The sequence below is a fragment of the Manacus vitellinus genome, unplaced genomic scaffold (genome assembly GCF_001715985.3).
Source record: "Manacus vitellinus isolate BGI_N305 unplaced genomic scaffold, ASM171598v3 scaffold_14_pilon, whole genome shotgun sequence".
Taxonomy (NCBI): domain Eukaryota; kingdom Metazoa; phylum Chordata; class Aves; order Passeriformes; family Pipridae; genus Manacus; species Manacus vitellinus.
The window spans coordinates 16788583-16811114 of NW_021939063.1; the positions used below are offsets into that span (position 1 = coordinate 16788583).

A 22532-nucleotide genomic window follows, 5' to 3' on the forward strand; every position below is an offset into this window, starting at 1 on the left:
TTGGGGGTTTTTTGTTGGTTTTTTTTCCCCCTTCTTTCTTTTTTCTTTGTAATAAAGCCTGTTCAATTAGCTTCCTTAGAAATGCCTCCCTCGGTGTGCTGATTGGGTGTGTGGCAGAGGAGGGACTGTCAGCACGGCTCAGTTCCTGGAAGAGCTGAAGCGCAATGAAAATGACCCCAGGGAGCAATGGGCTTTCCACAGAAACCTGGCAGGGGGGAGGGCTGACTGAGCCTGGATGGCTTAAAGAGCTCTTTAGTTTCCTTTCTGCAGCCTGACAGAGAAAAGGAGGCAGTGACAGTGCTGCACACAGCTTCAGTCACATCAGTGGGGTATTAATGCTTCCTGCAGCCTCCTGCGCGGGAAGGCACTGGGCCATCCTTCTGTGGTGTCTCTGTGGGCCCCAGGGCAGCCAGAGGGTACTGTCAGCATCCTTCTCATTTCTGGAGACCCAGAAGCTCAGGAGATAACTTGTCCACTCCTTCCTTACACTATAGATTTGTAATTCTACTTCATATTCCCATTTTTGTGATGTTTTCCTCCACCTCTTGTTATTGTACTTGCACTGTTCTTGCCTCTCTACTTTTAAAGGAACAAATGTGAACTGCAAATTTCACAGCTGTGATTTGGTCTTTTCCTGGCTTGCACTTCTGGGCTGGGCTGGTGATAGGGCCTGAACTTATCTTTTTGGATCACTTTGATCCCACAGATGTTCTGGTATTTACAGAATCACTTGTATCTTCTTTTGTCTGCACCAAATACCTGTGGCCTGGTGTTTGAGGGCAGCCAGGGAAGAAGGGAAAAATACCACCTCAGTTCTTAATAGCAGAGGCCTAAGGGAGATAACATGAAATGAAAAATCTGGCTGTGCCAAAGGCTGGAAATAAGAGAGCAGTGGAAAGATCTGGAAGTTTCTTTCCACCCCAGCTTGCTTTGAGTGCAGAGCCATGTCCTGTGCGTGCAGCCTGAGGTGTGAGCAAGCAGGGGAAGGTGCTCCTGCCTTGGTGTGTCAGACTGAAACTGCAGTGCAGGAAAGCACCTGCTTTGCATGAGAGCAGTCCTGGTGCTGCAGACCTTTGGAACCTTCAGCTGCCCTGAGCTCAGGAGCTTGTCTTTATCAGGAAGTCAGGGTGCACTGAGGCAGCGTGTGGATTCATAGTGCTTGTGCTCTCTGTGTACTCAGTGTCTTCCTACAGGTCAGTTTTTTGTTACTCACCAAAATCGACTTGTGATAATAACTGAATTATTTAATTAACTTGTGTCTGAATCTGAGACCAGAACATGGAGCACTTGGAGTGCTCTCAGGTGGAGGTTATGCCCCTCTCCTGCAGGTCTGCTGGGCTCTTAAACTATTGCCCTGAGAAGTTATCCATTTGGGATTGATTCTGACTCCTGTAGTGCAGGGTGAGCATCATCTCAGACTGCAGGAGCCACTGGCACTAAGATCTGAAGTTTTCCTGCCTGCAGAGGTGGCCTTTCAAAGTTGAAGTAGAAGGAGACATGATGCTACTGATGTCACACTTGATCCATGGATGGATGCTGCTCAACCAGCAGCAAACATAACCCTGCTGCTTGGCTAGTGAAAAGTCAGAAAGGGCTCTGCTTTTGTTTCCCACCCCAGACACGAGTTTGCCCCTCTGGCTCCTCCATTCCCACATCAAAGCCTTTTGTTGGGCTCTCTGCAGCCACTGCTGCACCGAGTGGGTGTGACTGCCCTTTCCCACACGCTTGGGTGACTTAGCTGGGAGTTGCACCACGTTTTCCACAATGTGGGAGGTAAATCATGTCTGAAGTATTCTTCATGCATGAAAAAATATTAGTGTGCCATATGGAAGAGGCAAAAAGTACTCTTCCAAGCAGAGGAGGTTGAGTAGAATTAAGAAATTATTTTTCCAAGCTCCTTTGGTCTGCTTTGGAGACTCAAAAAAATAAGGATGGTACTTAGATAAATATATATGTATTTATATAAAAAATAAGTTTAGTACTCTTAACAGAAGAACTCGACATTTAACAGCACAGGGGAATGAAACTAATCAGATACAGTGTATGAAGACAGCAAGAGAAAATGCTGGTTTGTAGTTGGTTTCTTTCCAGGAAACATCTCTTAACCATCTTCTGTCAAGTAAGCACAGGGTGGAATAGGTGTTTGTCACAAGAGGGGTGTAACTAGATGTAATTAGTAACAGAATCCAACTTTCCATGAAAAGCTCATTAGTGAGGAGTCAGACCTGTTCAGGTGCTCTAATGCTGTGCTGCACCTGCTCCAGCACAGTGAGTTTCCGGAGAGCAGGAGCAGTTCCTCCCCAGGAAGAACAGGTCCCCAGGATCTGCCCTCCACCGTGGTGGGGAAGGGCTGTACCTCCAGGCCTGGAGAGCACAGCGCTGGGGCTTGTGCCAGAGCAATAGAGCACAGGGTGGGGACTGCTGGATGAGAGGTGAAGCCAGAGCGTTTGCAATTTGAGAGGGAAAGGACCAAGGGAAGACCTTATATGGTGAGGAGCCCAGGGACAGCTCTACTCCACGAGCTTTCTAAGCCAGGATGAGAAATGTGGGCTTGGTTGCGCTACGGACAAGAGAAGCCACTTGTGCTTTCCTTTAGTGTCCTACCGCTCCAACGCACTTGCCTTTCCTCTGGCAGCGCGGGGAACAAGGGAGGTTGGGCCACTTACAAATCGCTCTTGCTCAGATTTGAGACAGCATTGCAAAGGTCACCTTTGTACGGAATGACTTTGGGCCCGACTTGCTTTCTGCAGAGGTTGCTCATGTGGGTCTGACCTCAGCGGCAGCGCAGAGAACCCCCCCGTGCGTGCTGGCCGTCAGCGCTGCCCCGGAGCTGCTGGGGAGCTTGGGTTGGAGCTGGGAGGCTCTTCAGCCCGGGTACAGCCCGTTTGTTTTGGTGCTGGGAGTTCTGCCCACTCTCCGTAAAGGGCATTCCCGTGCCGGCGGCTGCAGCCGGGCGCGTTTCCTGGGGCTCTGTGAGGATTCTAGTGGAGGTTTTAGGTCAGAGGAGGCATTCTAGGGGACTTGAGCTCAGCTTGGTCCCCAGTGTCATAGAAACATAGAATCGTAGAATCAGTCAGGTTGGAAAGGACCTCTGAGATCATCAAGTCCAACCCTTGATCCAACATCACCGTGGTTACCAGACCATGGCACTGATGCCACATCCAGTCTCATCTTAAAAACCTCCAGGGACAGAGAATCCACCACTTCCTTGGGCAGCCCATTCCAATGGCTGATCACCCTCTCTGTAAAGAGTTTATTCCTAATATCCAACCTAAACCTCCCCTGGCACAGTTTAAGACTGAGCTCTCTTGTCTTACTGAAAGTTGCCAGGGAGAAGAGACCAACCCCACCTGGCTACACCCTCCTGTCAGGCAGTTGTAGAGAGTGAGGAGGTCTCCCCTGAGCCTCCTCTTCTCCAGGCTGAACAACCCCGGCTTCCTCAGCCTCTCCTCAGTCCCTTCCCCAGCCTCGTTGCTCTCCTCTGGACCTGCTCCAGCCCCTCAATGTCCTTCCTGAACTGAGGGACTCAGAACTGGACACAGCACTCAAGGGGTGGCCTCACCAGTGCTGAGTACAGGAGCAGAATCACTTCCCTGTTGGCCACACTGTTCCTGATCCAGGCCTTCCTGATCCTGATTGGCCTTCTTGGCCCCCTGGGCACACTGCTGGCTCATGTTCAGCTTCCTGTCAATCCAAACTCCCAGGTCCCTCTCTGCCTGGCTGCTGTCCCTCACCCATGGGCAGCCCTTGTCTCTGCACCACCGTGTGTAAATCCACCGATCAAACACAGTGTTCACGTAGATGTGTGTCATCCCTGGGGATAAAGGAACGATCTGAACAGATCCTCTGTTGTTGGGTTGTTCAAAGGATTTTCAATGAGGTGCACAGGATTGCTCTGAGCCTAAGACAGCACTAGGAACTGCCTGGTATAGGCAGAATAACTGGTTTCAGTGAACACAGCTACAGACGGTCTGTTTTGAATTTGATGTAGAAGAAATGACCCACTTTCCGCAGGGAGAGCTGTCCTTTGAAAACAGAGGTTAAATTGTTACTTGGTAACTGTGTAGGATTTGAAGTGCCTTCAGTATCCCAGTTTGTCCTCAGCTGCTGAATCTTATGGCTGCCTTTGTGTGTCTCAAGGTCAGGCTGGTCACCACTGATAATTCTGTATCAGGTATTTTCTGATGATATGGAAGCAGATCACCAGTACGGGGAGCAGAAAGAAGGAATGACATGAAAACTCCGCCCATTCAGGCACTTCTGCCAAGTACCATGTAGATGTGCATTGAGTCCTTGTATCCTCAGCCTTTTCCTTCCTACCTCTCCACTGGAGGTCATGCAGAGGACACACAAAGGCCCAACATCTCTCTGCAAAACAAAAAGAGGAACCAAAGAGGAAACTTCCTTTATTTGCCAGTTTTCCTTATGTTCCCTGAACGTGCACAGAGTTCAAGTGGGAAAGGAGGAGAAAAAGAAGAACAATAAAATGTTGCTGAGGTCCATAGATTTAAACAAACAAGTTTAAGAAAAAAAATCCAGAGACTTTCCAGTGCAGATTGTCAATGTTTGTGCCATTTTGCTGTACTGATACTCGTTGCTTTAACTATTTACAGGTTTGCTTGTATCTTTGTGCCACCATCCTTTTTTCTTGTTGCTGTTGGAAAGTATCCCAGCCATGGTTCTTTCAGGATAGGGGTCAAGTTAAGAGGTTTGTGTCCATGGAGCAGCACTTCAGAACACGTTGCATGCTGATTTTTAACAGAATCATCTTGGCCTGTGTACTGATCCCGAGATTTAAAACTGGGGCTGGGAGATGAAGCTGAAGAGGGTCTTCGTGAACAGTCTTTGCTCACTGGTGTCTTCACACAGGGAGAGTTTTGGGGGTGTCTTCTACAGTAATGAGCTGGGATTTTTCTATGGCAGTGGTTCCAACTGGCAGGAATGCCTAATGGCAGAGTGGCTAGAGGGCCTGGGTTTTCCCCTTTTCCTTTGGTTGACAGCATAACAAAAATAAAGCATAATAAAAATCTCATTTGACTTATCTCCCTTTGCATCAAAAAACCATCTCTGCAAGGCAAAAGATAGATGAAAAATCCATGTTCCCTGACATAATTTGAAGTGCTTCCTTTGGTAGGCTTTAATCATCAAATGCCTTCAAGCCAGCACTGCTGCACTAATTCCATCAACCTTAGGAAGGCTTGAGGAAAAGGGGAAAAAAATAATTCCTTTAGACTTTGTTTTCCTATGTTGTCATCATTTGAAGTGCCCATCTTAGAAAGCAAAGACACTGGAACAACCAGGCCCTGGGAATATTTATATCTTCATAGTTGGTCAAGGTAAACCTGATGAGGAGTGTGACCTCAGCCAGCTGCATTATCCAGTGTGTGTTGGGCTGTTCCAGGAGATAGCTGCCTGCCTGGAATCAGCAGTGTCCCTAACATGTACCCTTTTCATTAAGTCATTTATTTTGTCAATAACTGAGACTTTTGAGAGCTTTCTGTTTCTGCTTCAGAAAGCATTGGTGATGCTAGTTATAGGGATCACTATAGGATATATAGCATTTCCTGTAAGCCTTTGGGGTTTTAACTCCACCTAAGTAATAGGCTGAAGAGGGATGTTGGCTGCTGCTGCTGGGGATATGGGAAGAGATAATTAAAAACCAGCTTCTTTGGCAGTTTACTATTTCCCTTATCCCAAGCATAAGAAGAGAATATTTCTTTTGGCTCACAGAACAAAGACTGTCCTTGGTTTAAGCAGCTCTTTGACAGGAGTAAAGCTCTTCCATCAGCTAATTCCTCTAAGAAGAGCTGAGACAAAGGAGGTGATTATTGGAGTAGTAATAGGCCAAGAGGTAAATACAAAATAAACTGCAAAATTAAGATGCAAAATCCTGCTTGTTGCCTCCTGCATAAGCAGGATAGTATATTATTTTTATTGTTTATTAGTCAAGTAGGTCGGGATTGATGACATGTGGCAGGGTTGTGTTAGAGAGGGGACTTTCCTGAACCCACCTCTCTTCCCATCCAAGACTGAGTGGAGTATTTCCACTTCAGTAGCTGTGCTGGACTGTCCCTTTGGAACCATGATTTGTGTGAAGCAGCAATACCAACATGATGATCAATGCATGGTTTCTGTCAAAATCTGCCACTGCCCTTCTAGTTGTGGAGCAGCAGAAGCCAGCATGTGACATCTTCACTTCCAGCACAGGTCTGTGTCACGCTGTCACTTGACACCAGCACAAGTTATTCTGTTTTCAGCTGTGTGCCTGATTTGCTCTGGCTTGTGTAGTGAAGTTTCACCTTTCAGGCAAGACAGGCTGTGTTATACAGCCAGGCAGGACATAAGAACTCATAGCCTTCAGGTACCTTCTTCACATGCCACTGCCGGACAGGAGGGACCCGAGTACTCGGGAGCATGTGGGTCGGGCTCCTCCCTGCCTGACATGAGGGCTGGCAAAGCACAGGGCAGTTCTTCCCTTAACCCAGAGCCAAGCTAGAAGGTTGTATGCAGCCTGGGGGGGCCTGAGGATGTCAGATGGAACCTGGTGTGGATGAGGAGAGATGACTGAAGGAGTAACAGGGAGCTGTAGGAGCAGCGTACCAGTCTGGTTTGTGTCATCTGAGGGGTCTGCACTGGGAGTGCAGAGTGCAGCTATTCCCTGTGTAACACAATCAACACCTTCTGCAGCAGCAAACTCTTCCTCCCAGCTCATTTTCAGTATCCCGAGGCACAGAGGGTATTACAACATTTGCCCACTCTTGCTGTTTGTGACTAGCCCTGACTCAGCTGCCTGGCAGGTCACACTAACCCCGCACCGAAGGATTTGATCAGCAAGGAAAAGTTTTGCATGCACAGGGAAGCCTTCAATCTCCTATATTCTTGGAAAGAAAACAGTACTATGGAGCCTCCACGTTGGCCCATACATGGATCACTCAGCCCTGCTCCAATCTTGCAGTGCTGTTTTGTACATGTTCTTCCTGAAATGCTGCCCAGTGCCTCTCAGCCAAGATGGTTTTCATAGCCCAGGACTGGAGGGAAGGAAGGGAATTAAAGAGGGGTGAAATACAAAGAGTCCTAAAAGAATGTAAGGAGTATTCCAAAACCAAGGGCTTAGAGGAGAGGGAGGTATTTTCCAAAAGAATTACAGAGATTTTCAAAAAAGTTCCCTGGAAATAATATTAGGTCATATTTTAGGCTTTTTCACATTTATGCTTTAATCATAACAACACCTTTTATTAGTGCTTAGCATCTTCAGACAAGTGCAAACACATAGCATGTGCAATGGGCAACATGTTTCTTCAACATATTTCCAGGCTTGGAGGTGGTGTTTTGAACTCTGCCTCTGCAGCGTTTGGCAGTGGCTGTGATGACACTTGCATGATGGGAGGAATCGCTGCCAAATTGGGTAACTTCTGACAAGTATAAACACAGTGCTGCCTTCTGTAAGCTAGATTTCAAACCACATTGCTGTTCTAGGGAGGAGGCAGCCCTGACATTAAAGACTGCAGTGTCTGATCAGCTATTAAATCTCTGTTGCTTTGCACCGAGCGAGCCCACAAAGAACGCGCAGCGAGGGGCAGTTGGCAGGGACGGGCATCCCAGGAGCTGAGCAGTGGGTCTTGCTGTCTCTTTGTCATGAATATAACTCAGATCTGTTGTTTTTAGGAGTTGTCATCACTGAAAGCTCTGTCTTAGCCAAGGTGAAATGAGTTTGCTGAGATCAATCCAGGCTTGGCTGCTCGGTTTTCCCCAGACTGATGTTTACATCCCAAAGTGGCATTGCACATGTTCTGACTGGCACAGAAAGCCAGAACTTAACTGTACACAGCACTATAAGCTTTTGCTTTTAAAAGAGAAGCATCCAGGTGGGGGTTTGTGCTGCTGGGGGCAGTCTGTGAGGGAAGGATTCCTGTGTTAAATCAGCTGCACTTCGGTGTTAAAGCCTCCTTTAGTGACAAATCCTTGTCAGAATTTCACCAGAGATAAAATCCTTCTCTGTAAAACTAGGAATATTAAGTGGACCAAATTCAACCCTGAAGTAGATGAATTCCCATCACACTCAACGGAAAAGGAACCTCGATGCAGCCCCTTGTGTTTTCTGGGTGTCCTTGGCAGGGCTGTTTCAGGAAGGGCAGCGCTTCTCCAACAGCCACAGTTGGAAAAGTTGCAGTGTATCCTCTGGATCAAGGCAATCACATGATGCAGTTACACAGCCTGCCAGGCCCGAGTCCAAGGAGTCAAGTCTTGGCTGAGCTCTGCCACTGAGTTTTGGTTGACCAGCTCTTCTTTTGTCCGTCCATCTGGCATATTTATATCACATTTTTGAGAAATACTAAGTTCTCTGGCGATCTGTTTGGAAAACCTAGTGCTGCAGCAGCCAGTATTATTTTAAGGTTTTATTGTCACTGTAGTTCCACAGGGGAACATAAAAGTAAGTGCCTTTCCTGCCTAGATAGAGTGCTCTTTTAAAATAGCCATTTTGACAAAAACTGACATTGTGTTCATTTTTGCAACTCAAATCTGAGCTGCTGCGAAGTCCATTTACCCTGCATTTAGGAAGTTATGGCATTCAGGGGAAAACCCCTGCCAGTGAGGTCTGAGGAAGAGAAACAAAAGGCTGAGGGCAGTTCTGGTTCATGAAAGGAAACCTTTCTCTGCAAATCTGGGTTGGTATGTCAGGCTGGACCGGTTCTGACTGAACACTTTCCTCTGTGGGGACAGGCTGCTTCCTCTGGGGTCTGCTCTTTTCTATATTTAAATAATTCAAATGATGATTTTGCAAGGAAGCAAGGCCAGCTGTATGTGGAGCTGACCTCTGGGCCAACAGCCTGTCTCCAGCCGTGTCCACTGCCACAGCTGGTTACCAGGGAATTGAGGGACTGACCCAGAAGTGGTTTGCAGTAAAATTTCCTTTTTTGTTGGGTCTCATCTTTAATGAGTATTAGCTGAAGTCCTGAAGCTTTTTTGTATTCCCTCCCATTTCCCAATCCAAAAAGCCATCTAATTATTACGTCAAGTGCTATGTCATTATGTAAAACCCAAATTGTACTTTACTTACTTTTCATAGTTTCCTTTTGAAGTTTAATGCCCAAAGCTAAAAGAGAAGCCCTTAAAATTATTTTCCTTCTGTCTGGTGTACACGTTGCTTACCCTTTTCCTCTGAACAATGCAATGTTTTTCAAGTAGAAAAAATTACTAGTTCTTGCTAAAGTTTGGAAGAGTATGTTTGTGCACACTCCTTAGTCTACATGATGTGAATGCTGAAAGACTGTAATCAGATTTTATTCCCAGGGCCACTTTGTCATTTTCCCCTAAACTTGTTTTTCGCTGTGTAGCAGAGGTGATGATGGATGTCTGAGGGATGTTGCAGCATTGTGCCTGCTCCCTGCCCTACTTGTTTGTGTGGTGAGCAGCAGGAGCCACATGATGGTTTTGTTTCTCAGGAAGTGGCAGTGGAAGATCAAAGTGGAGTTCACATGAGGCAGCATTAGCCTCCAGATAAAGCCATGTCTCCACGTGTTCCTGTTCCCTCACACTGGCACCCGTGATTATAAAAAAAATACAGAGGCAGGCCCGGGTGTGGGCAGAGAAAAAACATGTCTCAGAAGAAATTAGTCTGAGTCTGAACGTGTTATCAACACAGGGAGCTGCTGCATGGCCCTCCTGGCTGCCCTGCCCTTGGGCAATACTGGCAGGACTGGGTTCCCCTGGACTCCCTCTGAAACATTCAGAGCTGAGTTGCTGTGAACAGAAAAAGAATGAATGTTTCTGCCCAAGGACAGGGCAGATCTCTTTAAGTAACATCTTAGTTTTCCCTCTGACTGGTCTGTTTCCTAAGGATCTCCCAGTCTGGTGGTTTTTTCTCTCGTTTTCCCTGTGAATGACAGGTGGGGGTTGCTGACAGTGTGACATGAGTGTTGTGACAATGCTGCTTGGAACTGAGGGAGTTGGAGGATGTTACTTGGCATCCAGAGTTGCTCTGGCACATCTTCACTGGATATTTCCACTCCAGACCTTTGGACTACTGATGATTTCAGGGCTGGGGAAGAGGATGATGCATTTCCATGAGGATTGCAAGTGTCTCAGCAGTGATAAGGGAGAGACAGGAGAGTACTGTGATACTTGGCTTCTGACAGATTTGAACATGAGAACATGTTTGGCAGAGCAGAAGAGCCACACATACAGTATCCAGTTCATTTTGGGTTTAATTCCCTTAGTTTCATAGATAGCAGGTAAAACTGACGATGGAATTTGGACTAGAAATGGCAATAGGTCAATAGCTGGAAACACTGGACCACATCTGTTGTAAGAGAATTAAATACAGTCTGCTGATTCACTTCCTTTGGTGCTGGTTCCCCTGGCTTGGGCTGAGGGAAGCTGAGCACCTGAGAGGATCTGAGGAAAGGAGTGAGATTTCACTAAATTAGAAAGGATAGGGACATGTGCACATAAATGGGTTATTTTACCCTTCCATGTGCTGCTGTTTCAGAAAGCTGATTATTTAAGGCAGAAAACAATTCCATGTGTGCCTGACAAACTGCAGGGGATTTCTGCTGGGGCAGTGAGCTGTGCTTTCAGTCATGGACTGGGATTTCTATTCCCAATCCTATCACTGTTTTTCAGACTCTGTCCATGCTCCACATCCTCATTTCTATCTGTAGATAGAAACTAAAGCAAGAGAGAACCCAAATAGTTGTGCATTGGCTCAGCAAACTACACAGGTGTCACTGGGAGTGGTGTGGCAGCTGTGCCTTGGTGCTGATAAAGGCCAGTCTGCATTTCTGTGAGTGCTGCTGTTTCCAGAGATGTGGAAATTAATTGTAAAAGTCAGTTCAGTCTGCACAGAGGTTTGGCACAGGAGTTTTCAGAACATGAACCTGTTTTCTTTAACAAAATGCGCTGAAGGTGCAGGAGTGGGAGTTGTTCAGATAAGAGCTGATGCAGTAAAACCATGGGTGACTGCAGTTATGTGCTGCCTTGGCTCACACCAGTCACTTCCACCTTCAATCTGTGGAAAGGGAACAGCAGGGTTTCATATATGTAGCCAGAGGAAGAGTTTAGCCCAGCTAAGAAGTTGAGAAATTACTTAATAATTATTGTGTCAGAAATGCTGCATCTTTCTTTCCAGTGTTTTCCAGGGTTTGCAAAGCTCCCTTGTAAAGATGGATGCAGCTTTTCCTTCCTTTTGTTTTCATGTTTCCACTTTGGTTGTGTTTTGCTTCTACCCTGTCTAGCTCTCTTTCCACATTTCCCATAAAACCAAGAGGGACGTGATTGTTTTTGTGCAACAACTTGATCTGGAACAGATTATGCCTTGCCAACATTTCCTGGTCGGTGTGCAATGGAAATCTACCCGTGGTCTCATGTTGATGAGGTTGTGGAAACAATATTTGCTAGGGAATGCCAGGCCCCTGTCTGGCATAGGAAGGACAGCACTGCTTCAGGGATACTTTGAAGCAGGATTTTGAACTTTGAAGCCAGTGGATTCAGAAAGGGAGAGGGATGGAGAGGAACTAGTTCAGCTTTTTTTTAATTTCCCCTGAGCGTGTTTTTCATTTTCCGGTGGTTGGGAGCACACTGTGCTTGCTGTGGGCAGGATGGAGGGACCGTGGCCGGAGCAGCTCTCCTGGGAGAGGAGCACGGAGGGGCCACAGCAGAGTCACATCCCAGCAGTGGTGTTGCCTCAGTGTATTCCCTGCATTTCAGAGACAGGACAGATGGGATGGCCTCTGTCTCCTCTGTCACCACAGGGTGTGGTGTCACAGCTCCCCCGTGGTTCCCCCACCTGCTGTGTGCTGTCTGAGGTGCTGAGAAGGGGAAGGGTGCACAGACAGACTGAGGCCCAGTGGCAGCAGAAGCAGAACACAGAGAAAAGCTGCCGTGGGTCCCCCATCCCCAGCACTGTCTGCCCTTCATGGACCCGTCTTTCAACACCTGCCATGGGCAGACCTTTTCTTTGGGGCCAGCTTGAACCCTGCTGTAAACAAGTTGCCAAATTTTCAGTTACGTTCCGTCTCCTTTCCCCCACATTGTAGTGGTTTTCTGTGGCACAGAGAAGCAACACAAAAATCATTCCTGTGTTTTTCCACATCACTGAAAAATGTTCCTTCAGTCCTTATTAACTTGGGACTTGGGATCTGCCACTGCTCATCTGTGTGCAGTAGAAACCAGGCCCACACTGATGAGGATTTTGGTGTTAGTTCTCCCAATATCTGAAAGGCCTATTTTTGTTAAAGGTTTTTGTGTCTTTCTTGAAAAAAAATAGTCAAGAGTTTTCCCACTGTTCTTAGGGAGGATTTCTGTGAATAGGAAACGAATTCATCCATTGGGATTTTACCAAAGACTTTTACATTGAGTGGCTTTAAAGTATATTTAAAATGTTTATTTAAAATCCAAGTCAAATGATTTTTAACAAACTGTCTCAAGATAGAAGAAGCTGACTTTTTGGAGTAACTGTATTGTTTATTCGTTGTATTGCAGTAGCACCTAGAGATCCCTACTGTGCTAGATGCAGAACAAACACATAACAGAGCTGGTCCCTGCCTGGAGCTCACAGCCTTCAGCTTGGCCTCTGCCTCAGGGGTCAACCAGGAGCTCCTGGGCTCTCTTGGGGCAGGGAGATCAAACCTGCAGCTTGGCCTCCTCATCACCCCCAGCAGAGGAAAGATCAAGTAGGAGGCAAGTTTCAGAGAGCTGCACAACTTGCCCTTTCCTGCTGTACACTTCTCCAACTAATTTTTCCCAAGCTGTAGTTACCAAGCCTGTGGCTGAGCCGTGTGGGCTTCCTGAGATCACTGCTGCTCCTTCAAGAGCTGTGGTTTCCTTGTTCCCAGTGTCCTCAGGCAGATAGAGGTGTTTGGATAAAAGGAAGCCTTTTCAGTGGTTTATATTATTTAAAAAAAAAAAGTTTTCCTTTTTGTTTTGCCTTCTACATTTTCATTCTCATTCAGTACCTTCCCATGGTTGCTGCCATGTGGGGCAAGAGGGAAGGATATACCAAAAAGCAAACCTGACATCACACATGCACACTGTCAATCATCAAAGTATCAAAAACAAAGCTTGCAAGAGCACAAACTTGTATAAATGTGGAGACAGGGGAAAAAAAAGGACATTGACTAAGCACATCAGGCCATTTTGTCCCTTTAGGCAGCTTTAGGAGAGGGTGGAAGAAACTCCACCCATTTTTGGAGCTTGTCTCGTGGGTCACCATCCCATCCTTTTCCACCTTCTCTCCCAACGCTCAGGTATAGCTGGGATTTGCCTATTCTGATTTACAGACCCTTACAGAGACAGTCCCAGGGAGGGATGAATGAGGCATCCTTAACATTGGTTCATGCTTGATCAAGTTGGAGGGTCTTAGGGGAAAAATAAGCCAAACAATAGTTTCTCTAGACCTGTCTGTTCCCTTCTCTACTCCCACTCAGTGGCATGGACTGGCTCCTATGGGCTGGGAAGGTGATGGGATTCAGCAAATGAACAGGAAAGGGCAACTTCTCTGTCTGTGCTGGTTTTGGGCAGATCCCATCTGCTGTTTGTCCCTCCTGTGTGCAAAAGAGCGAGGGCAGAGCCATTGTGCTTCAGCTGCAGGGGGTGAAAGGGATGGGGCACCACAAGTAAACCCAGAGCCAGCAGCCTAATTAGGGATAACAAACATGCAAGTCAGAGCAGGGGCAAGGAGAGGTCTGGACCTTGGCAAAAAAACCCTTGCATTGTGGTTTCCAGTGTGTGCTGCAGCCTGGATCTGCTGGAAGCCACAGGAGTGGCTCGTGACTCAGGCTGGCAGCAGCAGAGCAGCCGGCAGTTCAGCCCCGTGTCAGGAGAGGGGGGGCAGCTCCTTCTGCTGAGGTGCTTCTGAGGTGTTCCCCCAGAACTAAACAAATAAATAGCCTGAAGCTGTGAGTGTCCCTGGTGCAGCTCAGCAGAGCTGGCTCTGAGCCCCTGCTCCAGCAGACCCTGCTCTCGACCGGCATCTCCAGGCAAGGGCAATGTCAGAGGAGCTCTTTCAAAACACAAGCCAAACGCAGGGTGCTCTGCAACCAAACCCCCCTCCCTGCCTGTGAGAAGGTTGGGTTTCTGATTACTTGTTTCTGAATGTTTTGTCACAAACTTCCTTTGGGGATGGAGAAGATGGAAAAAAGATGGGATGAGTGCTCCCCGGCCCAAGCTCAATATCCAGAATCTTTGCTCAGAGCTCTCAAGGAAGAAGGGCTTCCTCAAAGAAGTCTCCTGTCCACAATGGGAGGAGATGCAGCACCTGTCTCTGGGAGCTCCCACTGTGCTCTGAGGTTACAATACCCCCTGTAGCTAAGGAAGGAAACTGTAGAGATGAGTCTAGGTACAGTCTTCTGAGTTCCACATACCCAAAAAAGTCTGTGGGAGCTTGGATGTGGACTCCTGTAACCTGTTACAGGGACAGGCTCAAACAGGTGCTGTTTGGATGTGAATCCTAATCCAAGTTCCCACAGAACTTTGGCTGCCACTTGGCTGGGAGCCTTTATCCTATCTCTAATTCCACAAAAGAAACAAAAAAAAAAACCAATAAAGTAAAAGGTGCTTTTAAAATACCATGAGGAGAGAAACTGCCATGGAAATAAATAGCAAAAATAACAACGTTAACGTGCCCGGTGTCACAGCAGCTCTGAAATTCAAGTAGTGTGCCCATGCCCACAGTGCCTTCCACAGCCACTGCCGGCACAGGCTGAGGTTCAGAGCTCTGCTTGTGTCCCGTTGATCACTGAAACCAACTCCTCCCTGGCTGGAATGGACGTGGAGAGAAGGGGAGAGGGAAGATGGATGTAGTCTCTGCTGACAGTCAGGTCTTTGCCGTGCCCACCCGGTGCCGCCTTTTAGCGGGACGGAGGCACAGAGTTCTTGTGTTTGTGCCTGAGACAGAGCAGCCACGGTTCAGAGCTGGAAAGGGTATTGCTTCAAATAGTCCCCCATCCGCCGGGGCAGGGGCAGCTGGTCCACGTCCGCCGTGCACTTGTTGATCCGCAGCCGGCACAGGTGCTGCAGGCTGGGAATGTTGTCCTTGCGGCCCAGCGGCCGGATGAGCTTCAGGTGCACCGCGGCTGCTGCCAGCTCCTTCTGCAGGGGAGGTAGAGGAGATGGAGGCGGGTAAGGAGCCTCGGGCTTGCTTTCCGTCGTGCAGGACATGACATAGTGCTGGATAAGACTGACCACGTCTGGGAAGGCCAGGATGCGAGGTTTGGACAAGTAGTTGGAGTCCAGCCGGAACTTGCTGTCGGTGTATTCGATGCGCACGTTGGTGGGACCTCGGTTTGTCTTGACGGAGAGTGTGAACAGGTAGCTGGGGTGGGTGCTGTCCCGAACCAGGAAGGTGCCCTCAGGCATCTTCTGGAGATGCTGCTTGGCCTCACTGGCAGTGATCGAGCCCCAGTACCAACCTGGAAAAGCATTCGAGAAAGAGCATGTTAGGGAAAGAATGCCAGAAAGGACTGGCAGTATATTTAGGGAAGCCTTAAAGCCTACTGAGTTCAGGGCCTGGGAAGCAACCAGGGCCAGAGTTGGCAAGACCTTCAGAAATTAAGACCAAGTCAAGTTCTAAGGGTTTCCTGCCTATGCTTGTCGCTGCTGTGCTGGGGCTCGGGGTGAGGTTGGCTACTCTGCAGCTGCTGCAGTTTACAGAGAAAAACCAATTTTTTTGCAGTTCCTTCTCCCAATTCAGTTATAAAAGATAAAGCTTTAGCTTACTCTAGAAATAAGTTAGTTCATGATACATGTTTGTAGATATTGCAAATGCACTTGCTGCATGCACAGGAGTCAGCCACGGCTGGGACAGGTTCCTATCTGAAGTGGGACTAGGAGATTCTTCCTGCAGCTCCCTGAATTGCAGAGTTGGCTCCCTGCAGCCCATGACTTTGGGAGTTGAGCCTTACCAGATTCTCGCAGGTAGGAGAAGGTTTTTGCAATGCAGAGAAGGTCTTCTTCAGGGTCCCGTGTCTGAGGTGGGTTGCTGTCTGGAACTGGAGCTGCAAAGGCAGGCGCAGACTCCTCCTGGAAGGCCATAACTGGGAGAGGCTGCATGATGGGCTCTGACAATTCCTCAATGCCCCTGAGTGACAGTCTCCTGATCTTTTCCTCCGCCAGCAAAGGATGAGGTCTGAAATGAAGGGCACACTCTGCTATTTCTCCTTGCCTTGAAATGGGTTGCAGTGTCTGTTCAGTGCATGTGACATTGTACTACAATATGTTATGTTTTATAAACAGATCCTCAACATGATTATGTTTCAGAGAGAGGCAGGGAGGGGGAAATTACACAGCTAAAGATGAGCCCTGGTCTCTTTGAGAGAATTGGTCTCTTTGGCCTTGTAAGATGGTCTGTCTTGCCATTTAGGTCCATCCGAACCTGGTATTTATAGATGTTGCCTTTTTAATATGTAGTTTCAGAGGCAATGAGGTTTATAGCAGCATTACAGCTTCATTTATATGATTACAATGTTGGAGCATTTGTTTCTGCCAGTGGGTTTGTTAGCCATTTACTGCAATATAATTAGAAGCAGAACTGGGAATAGCTCGGGTTTTGTCCTACCCGCTTTCTGCCCAAGGATGACCTGATCCTGAACGAATCTGTTAGAACTCAGAGTGAGCTGATCGTGTAGTAGAATAATGGGAATTCTTATTTTAGCCAAGGCTGTGCACTACACCAACCCCACAGCACAACAAAGATCTCGGTGTGACTAATCCCTGCAGGATTACAGCGGGATGAGGTTCTGCCAGGAACAGGAATCCCTTGTGGCCTAGAGAGAGCATTAGTGTAGCCATTCATCATCTATCACAGTTTCACAGAGCCTGTAGCTCTCATGGGCCATGGGTGCTCCTTCTCTGCAGCATGGAGATTCCTAAAGGAAGGCAAAGCTCCAGGGGGAGGATGGATGTCAGAGGCCAGGGAAATCTCCATTCCCAGGCAATCTCCTGAGCAAAAATTACCTTCTGCCTCTGTGTAAGGTCTTTGCCTCTGCATGCCCTGCAGTGCTGCATGTCCTGTGTTACATCTCCCCCGTGCATCTCCCACACACTTGAGAATGTTCTTTCAGACATTTAACATAAAAGGTGGCTGAGTTTCCAGAGAAATACATTCCACTCTCAGCATGACTCTGTCCCCGCACCGCTGGAGCTGGTGGTGGTCGCACAGGCAGCAGCCACGTCCCCCCATCACTGAAGAGGGGAGCAGAAGGAGACTCTGAAGCCATAAGCACTTCCCTTCTGCTCCTCCTCTTTCCCTGTGCTCTGTGTGAACAGGGACATGTGTTGTCAACCAATCCACCACCTGAAACTGCCGAGTCACAAGCATGGGACAGGGAGCAAGAAGAAGGGATGTGAGGGAAAAGTAGATTAGAGAGAACCTGAAAGCACCTTCACACTGACTTGTGAATGACAGCCCTGAGCAGTTCCCCAGCTCTGCATTTCTAACCAAACAATGTAGGCTTGGAGGAAGGTTTTTGTAAAACAACTGGTAAATTTAAATCTACAGAGACAGACTTCTTGCCCTTGCAATACATGGCATAACCCCACTGTTCTGCTGGTATTTAGAAAAGAACATTCTTCCTTTTTCCATGGGTCAAACCACACGTCAGAAGCAGGATATCTACTTGGTGTTCATGGCATCTGATTTTTATTTCTGCTAATGGGTAGGAAAACAGGCCAAATAAAAGTGATTGCTGGCCCATATCCTCACCAGGCACCCTCGGTCACAGGGACTGCATTTTCAGGGGCTTTCACAGAACTCTGCATCTGAGTATACTTTTATACCTGGAGATCACTGTTGGGAAATGTCCAGTTTCTCTTTTAAATCCTACCTGAGATACCTTTGTAGGAGTTGAGGGCTGCATTTTTCAAGACATTTGGATGTCTCCATCTTAATGTCATGGCCTTCACAAATGCCTGGTTACCTGCCTTCTTGGGGAAAGAGGATTCCCAATTCTCCATTTCCTCCCTTTCTGAGCAAGGAGGACTCTAAACCAGATCCTGCCCTGTGCTGAACCTAACTAATAATTGGTGCAGTGCAAAAAGGGTGTCCCAGGCTGCTGGCAGAGCAGTGTCTCTTGGGGTGTTCTTATACCAGCTGTTCCCACAGTTGAAAATGACAGTGACCAACATCAAGGAGAATCATTCCTGCTCCATTCGCTGCCCACTCGCTCCCCAGAACTCAAATACTGCAGTCCAGAGGCCAAGTCTCTCTGAACTTATTTTGTCCTGGAAAATTTTTCTGGCCTACCTTTGGGAAAGGTTTTACACATGAAGAAATCTTTTCTTGATCCTAGCATGGAGCTTTCTTATTTTCTTTTTATATACCTACTATGGAGAGGAAAACAGGAATTGGCTGAGAGACTGGGAAGGAAGGGGGAGAGAGGAAAGCTACGCAGGGAAATGTCCGCCATGGATCGGGAGTACAGCTGCTCCTTTCGGGGCTGTATCAGTTCACACTTCCCTCCCCAAAAGACACACTGACTGTGTGAATTTGTCACTAGATTCCTTTTACAGAGCCACTTGGATCTCTCTGAAGCAGAGCCCATGTGCTTGAGATGAGGTTTCCCACTGTACTTTGTGCCACCTGAGGCTGAAGGAGCCCAGACCTCGTCGTCACTGTGCAGATCCTTCCACCACAGAAGGGCTGTGCTTACACACTTCATAGTTTCCTTCTAAACACCTGCCTTTTGTCCCTCTCTCCCCCTACAAAAACTCCTAGTGCAGCCACAGGCCCAGAGGAGCACAGTGGAACAGAGGAGGGGGATTAGAAATTCTCATAGACCGGGAGGTGCTGGTGTCCTAAACAACTTTGTCCATTGGTTGAGGAAACAAGAGCTGCTGCTGGGATCAAACAGAGCAGCTCCAAGCACAGGAAAGGGAGAGCTGAGGGATCAGCAAGTAATGGCAGACTACAACTTTTAATGCAAGAACATTTGCAAGAGGGTTAAGGAGGGTTTGCTGGGATAAGGACAGGTTGAGAAAGGTTTGCTGACATGAAAAAACCCTTTAATGGGGCAAAGAAAGGATTTGCAAATAGTCAGTGCTTGTAAGAAAGAAAGCAGAGGAGAGACTTGGAGGATCAGGACTGAACACAGTGAAGCTGTGAGGAGGAAGAAAACAACTACAGAAAATTTGGCATGTCTAGCTGGTAGTCTGTGTGGAGTCTCGAGAGAAACAGCAAATGAACTTCCCTGTGCTTTGGCAATTAGTGTTTCAGAAAGCCTTGGAAAGGCAAGAAAGTTCAGGAGAGTCGGATATGTCTGATATCATTCAGTGTTAGCTTTGCAGTTACTGTGCTGATAAGGTAAACTTTGTAACACAGTACAAACAGTACAAGGAAAAGTGTGCTGAGCTGGTCTCCCTTCCCCTTCCATCAGCCATGCCCCAAGACTTCCAAGTGGGAGCTTGGTCTGAATAGGAAAGGAGAGTATGGAGTCCAGGATATATGAAATCCTAGAGGATAATAAAAACTGAGCAATAAATGGTCATAAAAACAGATATTAAAGGCAACCATCTGCACATCTGGCTCCATAACAAGTTCTTAGTGGGCAAGGGAAGCAGTAGCTCTGGTATGTTGACCTTGCAGGAAAGCTTCAGTTAAGGGTTTCCCAAAGCCCAAGTGGCAAACTGAGTTCCCTGTGCTGTGGTTATAAGAACTGCAGCTGCAGACTGAAAATAAGAGTGAAAACAAACCCACAGGGGTAGTAGGAAATTATTGGTAAACACGAGCTCTCCTTGTCTGTGGAACAGATTTTGGGGGGAAATGGTAGAAAAATCCCCGTGCTTGTCATTGAAAGTAGACAAAGGAGGATTTTCCTCTGAGGAAAATCCCCTGAGCGAGGAGGGAAGGGAAATACTGAGGCGATGGCTCAGGATGAAACAAACGCTGACAATTCCCAAATATGCAGCATGTGTAAAATGGCGTGTGATTCCTGCAGACCAGGTATTTATCAGTTGGTGACCTGAGCTGATCATGGGGGCACTGAAGTGCCAACACACCGGTACCAGACACTGATACCACCGGAGAAGGCACTGGGATGTTCCCTGTTGTGCCCCATGGCTTCCTTTCTGCTGAATGCTGTGTATGTGTACAGACAGTTAAGCTTACACATGAAACAGCAGAAAAATGAAATCGAGTGTTTAGCATAAATATCTCCTCAGAAGCAGACAAAAGCACCTGAACTCCAGGGAAGTTTTTCCCTGTAAGCGATTTGGCCAAGAGGCCACTGGAGAACACTTACGGTCTCGGGTCTGTGTCCCCCGCGATGCTGCACACGCCCCACTGAACACCAAGTTTTCACTCATTTGTACCCTCACAAAGGCTTTGAATATCGTGCAGTTTTTCAGCAGTAGGAAGCCCGGAAATCAGGAATACTTTACGGTCCCACGATTTCGGCCGTGGAATCTGAAGCGCAGACACACGCACACAGAACTCGGCCACCTCCAGTCATTCCCGTTCCATCACAGTCACACACGGCAACTCACACCAGCTGAAAAACTGTCCCGGAGAACCGAACTAATTACAGTTATCGAACCACAGGTTTTCAAAGGAGACCGGAAAGTATCTTACCCCTGAACACAGAGGATCATGTCACTCCTGGACCAAGGGAAAAGCATTAAGTCTTCAAGAACGTGGGAAATGCGCTCTCCTCTTCTCTTCTTGCCGCCTTTGCTTCCCCGAAGCAGCTGGTTCAGCCTCTAGTTGGGGTTCACGGGGAGAGAAGGCTGGAGAGTCCCAGCAAACCCCGTCCGCAGGAGGTTGTTCCAGCCACAGGAAAAGCCAAGCAGAAGGCGAGCTGTCCGAGACAGACTTCAGCAACTTTGGCCAGGAAAACGTGTGCAGAAAATATAATGTATTCTTCCTCTGCTTTTCAGAAAACAGCAGCAAAAAAAAAAAATAACCAAAGGAAATTACATATAAAGAGGAACTAATCTTCCTTCAGAGCAGTCTTTTAGAAAAAGATACTCAGAGCGCTCTGAAATAGTAATAAATAGGTAGCAATAAATAAGGTCTCCCCGGGAGGAGCCGGAGAGCAGCGACCTGCCTTTGCGCTGGCTCCGGAGTAATGAGGCTCCGTGGAAGGAGGGGAAAAAAAAAAAAAAGCAAACCTCCTTAGTAATCTTTTGTGTGCCCCTTTTAATCTGTTCCAGGAAGTGAGGGATTCCTGGAATCGTATTGTGTTCGCATCACTCTTCCTACATCAGCCACGCGGGGGGGGAAGGCTCCCCAGCGAGGGTATAAATAGCCGCGTCCAGGGCGGGCGCGGCGCCGCCGCCTCGGCCAGGGGAGGGCCGGCCGGGCCGGGGCGTGAGCGGAGCCTCCCGGCGGGCAGGGCCGGGAGCGGAGACGTGGTGCGGGCCGCCGCCACCGCCGCGCGTGTTCGCGAAACGCCTTTGATCATTTCCAAGAACTTTCCAGGAACGCGGGGCGGCGCTGCAATGCACGCGCACCCGCGGCGCTCCCGCCGATGTCGCGGAGGAACGAGACCGCGCCCGGGGCGGAACGACGGGCCGCCGGCACCACCCGCCTGCCCGGGCCGTCCTCCTTCCTTTCGTTATTCAACATCCGTTGTCGTTTCTTCCCACTTATGGATTTGTTAGTGTTTTAGGTGTATTGTGTGTGCCCCCCCCGGCCGGCGGTGCCGCTCCGTGTCGCAGCAGCACCGGGTGCTGAATGAGGGGCAGGTCGTGGGGCTGGAGGGGCAAACAAGGGAATGGGGCAGTTTTCCAGTGAGTCGTGGTCCAGGGGAGGAGGGTGGTGTGGTGCAAGCTCTGCTAGTCGAGGCAGCGAAAGTGTCGTTGTCGCACCGCACGGGTTGCCTCATGTTCTTGGTCACCTGGGAATCCCCCTGTGAATGAGGATTTCAGCTCGGTAGAGTCGCCTGGAAAAGGTTAGGGCACCACCATGTTACCGTGCAGATCGCTGTCTGCTAAAATTGGGTGAGCCAGGAGGAAATATTACGGTTGCTTTTAGGGTTATTGAAGCTTTTATTTTTAAACACTTTATAACAAAAGCTTGGTCATTCTTTTCCTGCCACGAGTTGCCACCTCTTCACAGGTCAGAGACAAGAGAGAATGAGTGGTGTGTCTGCCACGTCCATCGGAGTAGACTGAATACTTAAAAGTATTAATAATCGTTGCTCCGTTCAGAACCGCAATGGATGGGGCCGCAAGCAGAGGGGAGGGCAGGATGCTGATAAGGGTAGGGCTAGAAGGGTGTTCCCACAGGCATCAGCCAGAGAGCAGGCAGGCTGTGTTCGGCTCCTGACTCAGCCTTTCATCCCTGCTGTCTCCTCTGGCAGCTGCTCAGCCTCCAGCATTGCTCCCATCCGCTTTCTGGACTGCATCAGGGACTGCAGTAATGAGTGCTGATACTAATAGCGGTGCTGAGGGACATCTAAGTATCCAGGGGGATGGGAATGTCATCATGCAGGCACTCCTTGACCAATTTGCTTCTAAGCCTAAACCAGACTTGAGCTCACACTCATCAGAGCGTGTGTAAATTCATAGGAGAGGCGAGGGCAGAGCGGAGGAATTTCAGC

General features: G+C 48.2%; 2 protein-coding genes across 7 annotated transcripts in view; one reads left to right on the forward strand and one right to left on the reverse strand.

Annotated features, from left to right (window-relative positions):
• The window catches only part of MAPKAPK3 (MAPK activated protein kinase 3), a 106184-nt gene that overhangs the window by 28964 nt on the left and 54688 nt on the right, over positions 1 to 22532 (forward strand). The window contains exon 1 of one of the 4 annotated variants that reach the window (XM_018068593.2): positions 21623 to 21930. The exons of 1 other annotated variant lie outside the window; for it this stretch is intronic. In XM_018068593.2, the coding sequence (XP_017924082.1) occupies positions 21896 to 21930 (35 nt within the window). In that variant the 5' untranslated portion in view covers positions 21623 to 21895. Of the gene's footprint in view, positions 1 to 21622; positions 21931 to 22532 lie in introns of those variants that run through there. 2 more of the 4 variants (XM_018068592.2, XM_018068594.2) reach the window with 2 other exon arrangements.
• CISH (cytokine inducible SH2 containing protein) lies at positions 12368 to 21197 on the reverse strand. 3 transcript variants are annotated; one of them, XM_025894724.1, is made up of 4 exons: positions 21100 to 21197; positions 20561 to 20854; positions 15900 to 16123; positions 12368 to 15407 (listed from the first exon to the last, which is right to left on the reverse strand). In XM_025894724.1, the coding sequence occupies exons 2-4, from the start codon at positions 20605 to 20607 to the stop codon at positions 14905 to 14907; spliced, it is 774 nt and encodes a 257-aa protein (XP_025750509.1). In that variant the 5' UTR covers positions 20608 to 20854; positions 21100 to 21197; the 3' UTR covers positions 12368 to 14904. The 3 variants fall into 3 exon arrangements, with proteins under 3 accessions (XP_025750509.1, XP_017924085.1, XP_008921679.1); XM_018068596.3 differs by lacking the exon at positions 21100 to 21197 and adding an exon at positions 20232 to 20480 and having other exon boundaries at positions 20561 to 21093; XM_008923431.4 differs by lacking the exon at positions 21100 to 21197 and having other exon boundaries at positions 20561 to 21093.

What these genes read in the sequence shown, in the direction of transcription:
- CISH (XM_025894724.1), bottom strand. Translation starts at nt 20,607, where the DNA reads ATGCTTTTCCCTTGGTCCAGGAGTGACATGATCCTCTGTGTTCAGGG. An exon ending in ATGATCCTCTGTGTTCAGGG is followed by an intron (nt 16,124 to 20,560) that starts GTAAGATACTTT and finishes CCTTCATTTCAG; the next exon opens with ACCTCATCCTTTGCTGGCGG. An exon ending in CTCCTACCTGCGAGAATCTG is followed by an intron (nt 15,408 to 15,899) that starts GTAAGGCTCAAC and finishes ATGCTTTTCCAG; the next exon opens with GTTGGTACTGGGGCTCGATC.